Here is a 15,297-nt window from a genome sequence, read left to right as displayed (position 1 = left end):
CTCTATCTTGAATTTCGACAGTAAAGTATGCCTTATGAACATGTTTTATCAAATATGTTTTATCAACAGGGAAGTCAAAATGTAATGAAATGACATCGTGGTTGAGTATGACTTAGCATTCAAATCAACTTTTGATTACAGTCACAACTGCAATTATCAAATCTTACATTACATTGCAAAAAAATATAATCCTGATATACTCCCTGCTGTCACACACTGAGTAGAAAACAGGACTAGTGCAGAGGGAACAGAGGTCAAACAGGAAGATTGGAGATTTATGGAAGGCCAAACTCTTCAATATGCTCTTTGTTTATATATTTTACATAATTTATTCATATTTCAGAATATATTTTATCTAGTTTATATTCAACACTTTGAGGTTCCATAGAGATGGAAGTAAAGGCAAAGGTGGAAAGAAATCATACCCAGACTGTTTGCAGACTCTGAGGCCGCCCCGATAATTTCAAAACTGATATGAAAACTGACGGTCAAAGTTTCACCTCCAGTTCTCGCTGACGAATATACAACCCGTGTCAACCTCGTCTCCCAACATTTTCTAACCCAGACCCATTTAGCCGTCTGATTTTGGGTTTTTTTCTTACTGCAAAGAATCACTTCAGCAAATTGTTGCACCATGTCAGTCTCTATTTCGTTGACATCTATCTTCCCCGTTCAAATATTGTTGTGTTTGCATGTTTGAAATTAGAGAGAAGTACATAATGCTTCTCCCTGTGTATGTGATGCAGGTTAGGATTTATAAACTCCTGTAGTCTGAGCCCGGCTTAAAGAAATGTCATACTGAGCTTTCTTGTGTCCCGAATCATCACCTTCCTTAGACATCCTGGCTGACCTCATAGCTACAGGTGACAGTGAACACATGGTCACAGACAAAAATGTTACTTTAAATCACTGTGACCGTCAGGGACGCCACAGGAGAGACAGCGATTTATGAGCAGGCAGGTGAATGTCCTTCAAATAACTTTGGGGAAAACGGAGCGTTAGTAGGCGTTGTACGAATATTTAAAAAAACTGTACCGAGTACATTTGCTTAGACTACCGAGATACAGACGCTCAAAAGCATGACAAAAGACCCATGGAAACCCTCAGACTGAGCATGCATTGGCCTTGACTCATGCATTATGATTGTGCTTCCTGCTTATGGAGGAGAGCGGCAAGAATGTCCCACAGGTTGCCTATTTATACCCTCCCCCTAAAAAAGAAGTGCCTTCCACAGCTGAGCGTGTAACTTAGAGTGAAGTGCTTGTGAGCAGGGATCAGTGAAGAGGCTTTACATGTGATGTCACTGTAAGTGCAGTGGCCACAATCAGTCACCTCTGGGTGGCAAACACACAGCAGCCAGCCTCAGCCACTGTGTATTCACGTGGTGGAAGAACAAAGTAAACACGGAGTTGTTTCAGAGAGAATTCAACGTGATGTTTTTACTGCTGAGGACTAAAGAGAAGAGAAGTAATGGCATGCAGTATAAGGAGTTGTGAGTCTAATTAATCCAAACCACTGTTCTCTGGATGAAATAAAAAATATTGTTGCAAAATTGTCCACAGAGTACAAGAGGAACTGAAACCCACAACTTCATTCCCCCGGGGACCATGAATGTCTGTACAAAATTTCATGGCAGTCCATCTAATAGTTCTTGAAATATCTCAGTCCGAACCAAAGCGGTGCACTGACAGACTGACCCGTCCTTTCTATCCCGAGAACCAATAAGCGTCTAGCAATGTGCTTATTTCTTTTTTTTGACACTTCTTGGCTTCTTCTGCTGTCCCCATTTTCAAAAGACACAATCATTCATTATGGATTATTTCCCCAAGCATGGCCCACTCACTGAAAGTGTGCATAACGTTTTGGAAACGCCTCCTTGTGCTTACACTATGGAGTTCATGGTGGCGCCGTCCCGACGACTTACTTGAACTGTACATCAAAGTCTGTGAGTCTGTGACCGAAAGAGTGGGTGAGACAGACTTTGAGAGAACGAGGAAGAAGAGAGAGATGTGGGTGTGGAAGGAGATGCGCTGGGGGCAGCGACATCATTTATTTCACCGTCCGAGTGATATTGACAAGTCCTCCAAACTAAATAATGTTATTGGAAACATGATTTACATTACAGCTCATGCACACTGGCAGGCTAAAAAAATATTTATTTTGGTTCGTATATGCATGGTGGCGTATCCCAAGGGGAACTAAAACTCTATGTTAAACACAAACAGAATGTTTAGGGGTCAGAAAAAGGACTGTATCTTTCACTAGTCACTGCTGCACCAGACTGGACATGCTTAAAATAGCATAACATGGATATAGCTTATGGAAGGAAATGTAAATTTTCGAGTCACTCTGCCAAATGATTGGTCAAATATGATTTCCGAAACGATTAGGTGGATTATATTTGTATCGGGAAATGCCATGCCATGTTGATTCTTACTGATGATACTATATTGCTAAATATTGCATTTGCATACTGTATGTTTATCCTTTTTTAAATGGTTAGGTAATGGTTTTACAAAAGCTATGAGGCACCAGAGAGTGTATTTTCTGTTAGCATGTATATGATGGGAACCTCTTTTGATAGTGGTAGCTTTCCACATTAATCTTGCACCCATGCAGAGCGCATACATACATACATATATACATACATTAATGAGCTTGATCTATGTGCCTATTTAACTTTACTAGGACAAGGTGTTCAATCATCCCTATTCAGGGGCAGCATTCACATTTCACTGACATGGTATAAAGTGGACACTTTAGGTAGATAGGTCAAACAAACACAGGGTTTTCATTCAGGAGACTGCTGTTTTTGAGCCGTATGAAACAAAGACAAAGCTGATTTTTTTGACTTACTAAATAATGCTACATACGAAACTTACGGAAAAAAATATTGTTATTTATAAAATTGTTATTGAGTGAAAATGTGTTGCAACCCATTCCAAAGATGTTGATGATTCAGCGTAAACACAAAGAATAACATGAAAGACAATTCATGCATTACACATTATTCATATTTACAATTATACAACACTGTCTCCGTGTTCACACAAAATCCCACTAAGCCACACAAAAACATTCCCGTCACTCTTCAGTGATACTACATTGGCAGAAGGCAATGGTGAAGACAGATCTTTGACAATATTCATCTATCTTTTAACCTCAGCAGTGCAAGAGGCCTACAGCCAACTTGGCACAAAATGCTGCAATAAATATTAAAATGCGTGTGTGATAATGGCAGGCAACAGATTAATTCAATCCATGTCCACACTGGGCAATGGGTTTTCCAATAATTATATGATCTGACCAAAGAAAATGTGCTAACGCGCTCTGGGAATTAGTGTGATGATAGTGACGCACTTCAGGTAAAACGTGGACAGCAGACTGAGATGAGTAAATTGATGTTTTAACCTTCTGTTAACGGTAAACTGAATGACTGAAGCTTCTTTTTGCCAGCAGACAGATGAGACACAATATTCAGCTGCTACAATTATCATAATATTGTTGCTATACGACAAATCTAACTGGGACTAGAGGCAGTAAACTTGAGAAGTTTTCAGCCTTCAGCTCTAAGACAGCAGAACTTCATGCTGCCGAGCAGAACACATATTTTTCATGACTTTCCCTTCTGGACCAATGATGAATGACTGCTGTAAAGGATCTGAATAAGAATTGGAGATGTGTGTCTGTTGTTACCAAGAACAAGAGCATGTTGAATTTAGAACAATCGACAGTCTCTCAGTTCATATTTTTATTAGAATTCTTTCATTTACCGGCGCACCAACCACGAGTTGGTGCCATTAAATGGTTAATATGCTACAGGGGCATGTAGCTCTTAGCGATTGTTAGTCAGCACAGTGTGTTTCCTTATTACCTGGTGGATTTTAACATTATGCAAGACAAAAGAAATAAATAAGTACATTAGTCTTTTCTCAGAGGAAGAAAGCCGTGGGATGATACCACTGTTTCATGCAATAATTATCTCCGCAGCTCAGCAAATTGTTTTGTGCTTTCCTCTGATGTTCTCTCGAATACGGTGAAAATAGAAGCGTAATGAGGGGTAGAACAATAAAACGTCTTTGCACTTCAGAAACATATGTTTCTATACTTCAGTGACCTAGCTTCCGCTGATATGTATATTTCATTTGGTGTAATTTAACTCTTTGAATGCTTACTGTCAACATCTTAATTCAAAGTCTGTATTATCATTACAGTGTCCGTAGTGATATAGTGGTAGCAATATTTGTACCTGCTTTCTAAAAAAAGAATTTGATTGACATATTTTGGCCACATGTCCTGAAAAGATGACAAAGATGATACATATGGCATTGATTAACTGAGGTTTGGAAAGAAAATAGTTAAATGATTATGTAGTGATCTAGTTAAATATTTCTCTCTGGGAAACCCCAAATCAGTCAGTTGACTCAAGGCTGCATTCAGAGTTTCAAGACTAAAGAAATAGGCTACTTACTCCTTTTTACATTCCTTGCCATTGCCTTATCTCAATCATTTCTATTGAAACCCTGTCACAGCTTTGAGCAGAATACCAGACGTTGCCTTCAGGCAGACGGTTCAGAATGCCAATCTGCAGGCTAAATCGGTACAACAATGAATTAATTCCATCCTCCATTAAAATATGAAATAGCAAGTGGTATGATTTTATTGGGGATTAATATATTGTGGCTTGATTATGTATTATCTGTGTTGAACACACTTGGCTTTATTATTCGTAACTATTGTCGACATGTATATTAAGCATGTTTATGCATGTATGATCTATGTTCTATGCGTGCATGTGGACTGTGCTGCTGGCAAGTGTATTGTGTGATGCAGCGACTTGGAGCCCAAGACAAATTTTCCTGCGGGACAAAAAATATCTTATCTTATCTTATACAGGACAAATATAAATAGTATTGGATTGTTGTTTTATACTGAATGATCTTTGTTATGTATCCGTTCTGTGCTTTACTTGCCAGACATTTACAATGACTAGGAGGGGGACTTCAGGATAAAAAAAACCTTTGTGAAATTGAATCATGCCAACAAGTCAAAGCAGACAACTGTTCCAGGACCCTGCAAGGCTTAGAGCTAAATGCTACCATGCTGATGTTAAGCAGGCATAATGTTTACAATGTCCACCATCTTAGTTCAGCATGCTAGACTTTGTGGATTACCACAAAACTGTAACAATAAGGAAAAGGCCATTAGTTTTGCAAGTATGTGGTCATAAAAGTCAAAGTTCGACATGCCATGTTATGACGAAGTAGTATGGCCCAATTGAATTCATACTGTATGCAACTGTAGCCTACATACTTTGTAAAGGCATCTGTGGTATTTAATGAAAGTAAAAAGAAAAAGTATGCAATTTGGAACACAGCTCTGGTCTTAATACCTTCATTATTTATATTTATATGTTGCTTACATAGTGCCTATTTTGGGGGTTGGGGGTGTCAATAAAGATGCAATAAAATGCCAGTTCAAAACTGGTCTTTCTCCAAGGCATGTCAGACACACTCGACACTTAGACATTTGTCAAACAACGACGATAAAGCAAGACAGGCAAATTATGTCTTTTGGTCTCAATCCTTGAGACACTCAAATTGCGCACGAGGCGCGTTATGAATCCGGTAGTGTTCAAGTGGGCTGAGAAGGCGCTGAACTTCCCTCCTCTGCCCCTCCCTCATCTCCATGAATCCGTGGAGCCGAACACCCCATTCTCACCGTGTGTGCGTCAACGTGCCGTCTCTGCCGCTGCTCGGGACAAAACCGCACGCCGCTGCTTTCATTTTCCAGAGCTCGAGACTGCACGAGCTGGAGGGGGAGCTCGCGCTTTTTGCTGCAAGGGATATCACCCCTGATGGACTTCATATAGGACAAGAATACACCATTTTTTTAAATCTGAGAATTACCACGTATAGTAGTTACAAGTGCCGTTTTGTGGGGGGAAAAAACTTGTAAATCCTAACCGATCTCACCGCCGCCGGTTTTAATGTGTTTCATGTGTTTGCGCTCAACAGTGAGGTAGACGGACACGCTTTACGCAAGTGTCGGGTTGTGATTTACCCCCGTGGATGCGGCTGTCGGGGTCGGTGTCTGAGCCCTGCAGGATCCGCCTGTCATAGGGCATCATGATTTCTGTGGCGCTTCACAAGTGGATGAGGAATATTTCACCGGAGATGCTGCTGTTGGTGCAGATATTGTGGTTTTTACCCCTGACCGGAGCGGCTCCTTCTCTGACTAACGAGCAGCTGGACACTGGGGTGGTAAGTTTTTTTTTTTTTAATCTTATCTACACGGGGGTAGGAACTTTTGCTGCTAATAAGGCTGCACATGAAGTTTTTGCACTTGATACCACCACTGACACAGCATAAAGTATAATGGTGTGTTACCAGACCCCTCTCTCGTAGAGGGCAGTTTGCCCTACTTTTTGAATGTCGTAGGCAAACGCTGTCCTCTCCATACTTGATCTGAATTTCAACACCTCGCAGTTCCATGCGCGGGGGGGGGGGGACTTGCGGTTTGGATGTGATGGAACATAAAAACAGGAGCCTGTTCTCCAAAGCAACGCAGATCTCTGTCAGGGCTTGCAATAAATACATGCAAATGTATTTGCCTTGGCCGATTATCGACCTCCCCCACAGCATGCTGACATATATCCTGCACTGATGAGTGGCTCACTTCCAGCGCAGTGTGACAAACCAAGCCATAAGACGTTGGCTACTTCCTCTTCTCGGTCATGCCTTCAAAAAGACTTGTCACCTGATGCCAAGTTTGAACAAATTAGGCTACTGCATTCAAAATAGGGTTGTTTGAAATGAGAAGTCGTGGAGCAGCAGCTCCTGCCGAACAAATTAAATAAAACAGGCGATGTTATGATAACAAAGTAGAATCACCCCCAATGCACTGTATCCGAGCAAATTAAAGCTATGCAGTGATATTTCCATTGATAGGGTAGACTCGCAGTATATTTCAGCTTTGGAGTTTTAATGAGCACCTGCAGATAAAACAAGTATCTCCTAATTAGTAGCTCTTGAGACAACATCCTAATTAATTGTTTGTTTTAATGCCTCTAATACCAACATGCATTTCTCATTAGGATGGATGGATTCATGTTCATGCTGTTCATTCAACTTCTAGCTCTTTAGTATCTTGTTCTTGGCTCTTTTTTTGGGGGGGGGGTTACAGAATCTTGATGATGAACCTCTATTAGTAAAGACATTGCTGAGAGGTATTTCTATTGCTGGACCCCCCTCCTCTGACTCCCTCTGCCAGGAGACACCCTTGGTCTTAGATACTCTTAACTGCAGACGTGAATCGTCCCTCACATGGTGTTGTTTAGGACTTGAGTGCACAGAGTGGAGCTATGTGTCATCTGCAAATTCCATCCGGTAATAGTGAGGATGTACAGCTGTAGAAGACAACAAGGGGAGAGGACACATCCCCGGGTGATCAAAGGGGGTTTACAGCATATTACTTGTCTTTAAAAAAACAGCATTGTTGTACTTTTGTTCAAATACAACGTTGCCATGGTTCAATCAAAGACACAGGTCCACAGCTGTAGGTAGATATGCATAAATCACTGCTAAATACTGTTACAAGTCTTTCATTGATACAAGTAGTTGCTTTAAACTTGTTTTTACACTAGAGATTCAACATGTTTATTGTTGGATGCGAATGCTGTTTGGACAGGCAATCCTTAAAGCTGCCTTGATACCGTCTCATCCTCTATCAAGCTTTGTTTGAGTGTGTGAGCAAACGCTTGGCTTCTTGTTTACCCAGCAGAAACAGAGCAGTGTGGGCATCACTGGAGTTCTTTTCCCCCACAACACATCCAGTGTAAGTGGGACATTCACTGCTGTTTTGTTCCTGGTTTGGTTCACCAGCTTCTGGAGAAAACAACTTTTTTTTTTTTTTTGCTTTTGAGGTATTCATCTCTGCTCATCAGCAATTTCTTTACTTCTGCCCTTCATCATTTCATGCTGTAGGCCTGCAACTGGTTGAGCTCCTTTGCTGAGAGCAGCTGCTCACGTTCTTTTTTTTCTCATAAAACTATAAACCAAATCAATGAAAAGGGGCTTAAAGCTGCTCAGTGCTGAATCCGTATTATCAACGAGATTGGCAGCACAAACAAACCTTTTACATATTATTGGAGAAAAGTGCATTTGGTGTTGACATCCAAGTATTGTTTACTCCAGTTTAAACTAAGAGGATTTCTTCTTTAGGTTTAAGATTGAAAAAAATGAAATGCTATTGAGTTTATTCTGAATAGCTTTCACTTTTCAAGCAGTTTTAACATTCTCAAAAATACTTGCTATGATTAATATTTTGATGAAAATGTTTTTTCCCACCTTAAAAAGTACAAACACCTCTGAAAAGGGGCTAGAAGCACATGCTGTTTCTCCCCCATTGATAACTTTTGAATCTGCCACACACACACACACACACACACACACACACCACCCGCGCTGTTTGTGCTAGGTTGAGCAGTGCGCATCCAGCTGTTGGAGTGTATTCTGTGCCATCGTTTTGAAGTGAGTGAAACTTGCAAAATACCGACATAAAGCTACACCTGGCTTGTCCTCTGTTATGCCTTGTTGCGCCTCGCGTTACGCAAATGATATTAGAAGCTCCACCCTACAAGATGCCAGAATTGGTTTCTTAAGTATTTGACGTATGCAACCCTGGCTGTCTGAATCCAGAATTAAGAGACTGTCATTGGTGCGTTGCAGTTCGAAGGCGGAAAATGCTCAACCATGGCGTTTGGCTGCTTATTTCCCTCATGACCTGTCTTATAGCATATAACAAAAAAAACATAACAAAAAAAAATGGCCACAACAGTTTCCCAATGCTCAAGTGACATCTCAAAATGTTTTTTTTTTAGCCAACAAGCTCAAACCCCAACATATTAAATTCACAGTGTTTAAAAACAGAACATCCAAACACTGGAGAAGACTGGAGAACAATAACTGATCTTGTTAACAAAGGCAGACACAGATTGTTCTCCGGTTGTTGGTTCAGTGTAAAAAGGGGTTTAGGGGGACCAAGGGAGTTGGACAGACAGATGGACAGATGAGCAGCCGTCCACAGACGCACTCCTCCCCCGTGACTGCCTGATTGACTTTTAAATAAGACTTCTCCTGCCTTGACGAAATTGCTCTCAGCTGTTGAGAGCAGGATAATTGGTTGTTGAGGGTTTGAGTGGGTTCTTCCATCTCAGCCCAGTTGTGTTCATAAGTGCTATACATTTGGGACTCGGACCACAAAAACAACCTTCTACCCACAGAACCGTGTCCTGATCTCCAGCTCTGCTGCTCCCCGGCCCCGTTTCACTCCAGAGCCACGGTGCTGCATCGCTTGGCTTTCAGTCGAGCTTGAGCGCTAAATGTATCTATCTCTCCTTGTAACTACTGTTCACCGTGACTGTAATTAGCTGAACCACAAAACTTTAGCACAGCTCTGAGGCATCAAGTTCCTAGTTTTGCTGTTATATATATATATTACTATATATTATATATTACTATATTACTGCTGTGCACCAATTTGGAATTGCAGCATTTTAGGGAACTGCTACATAACTGCTGCATAACAGCTATAATGTAATCTGCACTTCGCTCATCATATCATTTTGCTCCTGATTTGCTGTTTTCTGCGCGAGCACAGAACGACTGAGCTCCTTTACGAGACAGTTTGGAAGCAGTGCTTTGCTTGCTTTAGCGGCTGCCATAAGATAGAGTGAGGTAACCAGATCTGCTGCTGATAAAAGAAGCTAAAATACTATTTAATCCGGTAGAAACTGACCTTAAAGAATGTCTGTGTGGCATTTAATCTCTTTCAGTGAGGAACAATTTATTGCTGTCATTTTTTTAATGTATTGTAAGAAATAAAACAAGTGTGCCGCCTGATGGGACAACCACACCCTGCCAGTCTGCTTCTAATTCTCATTTTGCTTTATAACTTCTTCAATGGGAACACCATCTGGCCTGCACTGTATAGAAGAGAGAGAGAGAGGAAAAAGAAAACGCCTGGTAGACGCCACCCTCCTCCGCCAGCTTCCACCGCGAGTCCTACTTACTCTCCCTTCCTGCTAGGCCTCATAATATTGAGTTCACATGCAGCTAGCCTGCCCGGCACCAGTACCACCAGCCCTTGTTAGCTCTCTCTTTGCCTCCCATGAGTGCACATTTCACTAGTATCATATTTTTCCCCTTCAGTCTTTCAGTCTCTTTCGTTCAATTTTCCTCTTCCAATCCAGATGGGAGGCTTTCTTCCTCCGGCACATCATGGGTTCTTCTGATTACACCCAGAGGCCCAGGGGTGGAGGGGGGCTCAAAGAGAAAACTGGATGCTGTGACAGTCGAGTGCGATGAAGGACTTGCTGTGCTCAAATAAGTAATCAACCAGTCAGGGGTCAAGAAAGGAAACGTCTGAAATGAAAAGAAAGAGAATATATCATTGCGACTGCTTTAAATGTGTCCGCATACTTTTTTAGGGAGAGAGTTCACTTTTATTGATTTAGTTATATCTGTAAGATGATTTTACATAATTGTTGTAAACAACTGTGGCATGACTGCAGATTAGTAAAAGAGTACCAAATCTTTCATTAGGATACTTTTAGCTCCGCTGTCCCACTGCCATCACGCCGTGTGACCTTTCTGCCCGTATCATGGGGCTTATATCCAGGGCAAGGACACCTTCTTTTCATGGATGTGTAGTGGCAGATGACTGCACAGCAGTATAAAATGTATCATTGTGTAATGATTGACGGAGAGCACAGGACACAGTTCAGCATGTAGCACATTCACAACTTCTCAGGAAGAGGGAGATACTGTGGAAAGCAACCAGTCCTTCAATCCGCTCCTATCTAATCTGTCATCGCGGCTTTGCTAAGTGTAACCGTTCTCCAAGTAGTTGCAAGTTTCTGTGGAGATTGTCAGAGTTCATAATATCCTTAGAGGCCATTTCAACAAAGATCTTTATTGGCTGCCGCTGCAGCATGGCGGTGTGGGACTGGTGCGTGGCAGCTGCAACACTTCTGCTTGACATTTTTAGTCAATGACAACACCAAAAACATGTGGGTAAATTCGTGACTTAAAGTCGATAATATAGACGGGAAAGCCTGCCAGTTACACTTTGTAAGCAGGTCGTACATTTATAAACATTGCATTTTTTTCTGGCCTTGTGTTTGACCAAAAATCGTAAATCCCTGTCTCGTACTGTTATTAAAGAATTAAAGAGTACCTTTTACTTGGAAAACTCAGTTCAACCGTATAAAAGCTCAACACAGTGCAGACCTGTAGCAGGGCTGATATGATGAGGCTTCTTAATGTGGCAGGGACCAGTGCTTCAACCATCTCATCAGTCAGGCTCAGGATAGTTTCTGTGGGCAAATGAAACATGGGTCTTTATTAGAGCCCGAGGATGTGTGAAAAATGAAAGTCAACCCCAGATTTGCTATCGTGTTGGAAACGAGCTTTGTCCACTTGCTATCTTTGCGTTTTTTTGTCTTCAATTTCCGTATGCTTCATCTCGGATGCGTGCTTGCAGATGCGTGGGGACTACGCACGCGGTGCCCAAAGGCTGACACCCAGGAACATCCCGACACGCAGCAAAATAAGAAAATACAGGCAGAGGGCAGGGTCCCTGCAGATAGAGACACCGCCGCCACACACTTCTAGCTGATAAGGGATGATTGAGAGAGAATACTTTTGTAGTATTTTGTTTTTAAATATTTTTTTGTGAAACTTGCTTCAGACTTATCTAAAGGCTCCATTACATTACTACTGAGCCAACACTACAGACCAGTCTATGATGACCAGATCTATCTTTGTGAAACCGCCCCCTGGTGCTCTGGGGAAATGTATGTATGTACATTTCGTGTGATGTATAAAGAAACAACTTCATTCTCTCTCTGCTGTGCTACCTTGTTTAATAGTACAATGATGTGCTGTGATTCAAGGACTTTAAGTTGCATCTCATCAGTATATTTGCTTTTATTTTCAAAAGAAAAGTGTGGCTATCTAAAAAATTTCCATTCGCAGACGCAGAGATTAGATGTACCCCTATTTATGTTTTGATTTTTACAGAAGTCATGGATTTAATATTGTGGGCAAGTGAGTGCTGTATGCCACAACAGAGTTGCACGCGATAGACTTTTTCCAATGGCTTGAACTGAACTTCATTACCCGAGCAGACTCACTCCGGGGCTTCCCTTATAGAAAACCTCAAATCAACTCCATGTGGACAGTTCTATTTTAACCCGAGGAGCCCCGCCTCTCCTTCTTGTCTTTGACCAGATCAAGGGCTTGGTTGCCATTGCTATTCAAAGGGCCGACCAGATCTTGTAATTACAGTGGTTTCTGGTGTTGTGCTGGATCGCATGCTGAAGCCTGCAATGATCTATAGCCCTGCCAACTGAACTGCCAATAGGCTACTTTAATAGTACGATCAAGAAAACCAACAAAGCAACAACAAAGCTACTCTGAAATTGCTCGCAGAAATTGGCGGAATTGTAAAAAATGTGGTTTTGTGTGTGTGTACGTGTGTCACTTTCTTCTTGTGTGTCGCTATAAAACATGCGCATGCTGCATAGCGGAGCGGATGATGACAGACAAAAAGGAAAGGGGAATGGACGAGGACGATCGCTCATCATCTGCGGAGTCAACGTCGAGACCGTTGTGTGAAGGTCCAAGTGAAATGAAGAGAATTAGACAGCAGGGGGAGGGAAGACCGAGAGAGATTGAGTGGGTGGCAGGGATAAGATATGTCTCCATTCAACTGTCACTGGCAATTAAGCCCACTTCTACTGTTAGTCCAGTGTTGATACTCGACTTGCGATCAAGTGAATATAATGAGCCACTAACAGTCTGCTGAATTTGAAGTGCTACTCGTGATCGTGTGAATTGCAGTCTGGACTTGGGTAAACCTAGCTGCATAGAGCCATGCTCTTTGAGGGATTAGTTTAAAAATAGAGAAGCACACATATAGAGATGAACGCACACATGTACATAGTGTGTGTGGGTATTTGTGCATGTGCATGCTCACTGCAGACATGCCAGTTGCCGGAATTCCTCAGCTAACACTAGAGGAACATTGTCTTCTTTGTATGGGTCGCTATAGTAACACATGGCAGCTATTTCACGGGCTCTAAGAACTGCATATAAGGACAGTGAATAAATACATGCTCATGTCCATAGTCCATCTTGAAAACCGTTACAAAGATGGATAGCATACCTTCACATGACGGCACAATGACAGTTTCTGAGCTACAGATAATTATATTCACTGTTGTTAAAGTCAACGTACAAATTGTAATAAAATACCCACTATATGATGTATACTGTCCTTGGTTTCCGTAGTGTATTTGATTGACATTTTTTCATATCTGTAAAGGCCACAGAGATTAAACGCATCTAAATGAGTTTTTGGCAGAACAATTATTATGTAATGGTGAATGACATTTTCGTTGTGATGTAGTTTGAGATTTCACAAAGACCCTTGCAATGAAAAAGAGCAAGTTGCATTCAGAGTTTTGTACCTGCACATCTCCAACTTGCGTTTAGTATACAAGTATAATCCCTCTAAAACAAGTATGATGGACATTTTTGTTCGCCTAAAACTTCTTTCAAATCTTTGACTTTGTGCCCAAATGTATGACTTTTCCATACGCAGAAGCACACGCCGGTTAACGCACGGTAAAGCGGTAAGCCGATAAGAGAACATAAATGAAGATTGACTGGGATTGTCATAATCTGTCAGGTGTCTGTAGGTTTGTGTATGTATCTGCTTTACAGTCTTCTCTGCTTTCTCCGCTATCAGGGGACACTTGGAAAGTTTTATTCAATTTTTGTGTCTATTGTATTTGGAGCAGTGAATGACCGCCCTCAGAGAGAAGAACTTCTAAGAAGGTTTCGGGTCTTTTTTCCCTCACTGGAGACACTGAAATGTATGCCTGTTAAACTAAACTCCAGTTACAGGAGGAAGTCCTAATTGGCTCCATCAGATTGTTTATCTTTAATCTCTGGCTGACATTTCCTTTAATTCCCCCTTCTCTTTTTTTCTCCTTATATCATCCCTCACTCCTTCATTCAGTCCCAGAAATCTCCATCCATCCATCCATGCGTCCTAACTTCTCTCTTGAGTTGATTAATGGCCTGACATATACAAGATTGCATACTGATACAGGATTGTGTCTGTTAAAAGAGAAATCTTTATATTGGCAGGGTTGTATGTGTGTGTGTGTGTAGGCCTTTTGTGCATTATTTTGCCACAGGAGTGGAAAAATACAGAGCTGATAGGACTTAAATGTGCACAGGGATGCCATATAGCTGGCCTCTTAAAAATAGAGGTGAGTTGCTGCTGGCACAGATGAAGCAAATCTTGCCCATGTCAAACAAGGCAGGGATTAACAGTCTCAGCAGAGGTTCCTGAGGTCTCTATAAAGACCCGCTGACATATTGTCAGAGACAGAAGGGCCAGTCATCATTGCATCATCGGTCCACCTTTATATCATTTTGCAATCAATCTAACAAGTATGGTGATTCCCTTTAAGAATAATTGTGTGTTTTGTGTGTGTAATTCAGGCAGAGGGTTCTGTTTTGTTGTGTTCTGTTGTCAGGAGTGCTTCTAAACACACACACGCTTTTACACACACACACACACACAGTGTCAAACACAAGAAGAAACTGATGGATGAGGCTTGGTGTGGCAATTTCAGAATGCACAGTTTACTCATAGAACTGCTTTCAAAAAGTTGATTAACAAGGCCCTAGCTTGTTGCAGTGCATCTAAATATATTCTGCAATGTCCTCCTTCAACCTGGTTTCTCCCAATAACCTGGTTTCTTTTCCTCAACCTCCTTTCAGATTCTCTCTTTCAGTATTACTTTTTATTATTTTTTTCTTCCTCTCTCCCTATATTTTTCCTCTACCACCCTCTTTCTGTCCCGCTGTCCCTCTGTCTTCGTATTCTTGTCACTTTTCTTTCTCTCACCCTTCCTCCTTGCTGCCTCTAGGAGCACAGTAGTTGAGTCGCAGCTCTCTGTACAACCAGCTGTTCCTAAACCCGGGATTAGATGATTCACTTACAGTCGCATCGTAATCCCTGATGCCACGCTCTCACACACGCAAACATGCAAATTAAGACAAATTTTCCTCCCATATGTCTCCTAAATGACATCCACTCCTAACTGGATGGGAACTGTGTGTCAGAATAAGCACGTCCATCAGAATGTATGGTATCATTTCAACAAGTCAGACTCATGTCCCATTATATGCTCATTGTATCTGCAGGAGAGAGAAA

General features: G+C 41.5%; 1 protein-coding gene across 1 annotated transcript in view; it reads left to right on the top strand.

The window, feature by feature from the left end:
• The first annotated feature begins 5,827 nt into the window (after positions 1-5,827).
• LOC142935418 (matrix metalloproteinase-17-like) overlaps positions 5,828-15,297 on the top strand; it is a 55,986-nt gene continuing 46,516 nt past the window's right edge. Inside the window, exon 1 of the mRNA XM_076079787.1 lies at positions 5,828-6,263. Coding sequence (XP_075935902.1) covers positions 6,129-6,263 — 135 coding nt within the window. The 5' untranslated portion in view covers positions 5,828-6,128. The remainder of the gene's footprint in view (positions 6,264-15,297) is intronic.

The sequence above is a fragment of the Anarhichas minor genome, unplaced genomic scaffold (assembly GCF_050575085.1).
Source record: "Anarhichas minor isolate MPS153535 unplaced genomic scaffold, ASM5057508v1 ptg000073l, whole genome shotgun sequence".
In the NCBI taxonomy this organism is placed as follows: domain Eukaryota; kingdom Metazoa; phylum Chordata; class Actinopteri; order Perciformes; family Anarhichadidae; genus Anarhichas; species Anarhichas minor.
Note: the sequence above shows the minus strand (reverse complement) of the source record. Positions and strands in the feature narration are given on the sequence as shown.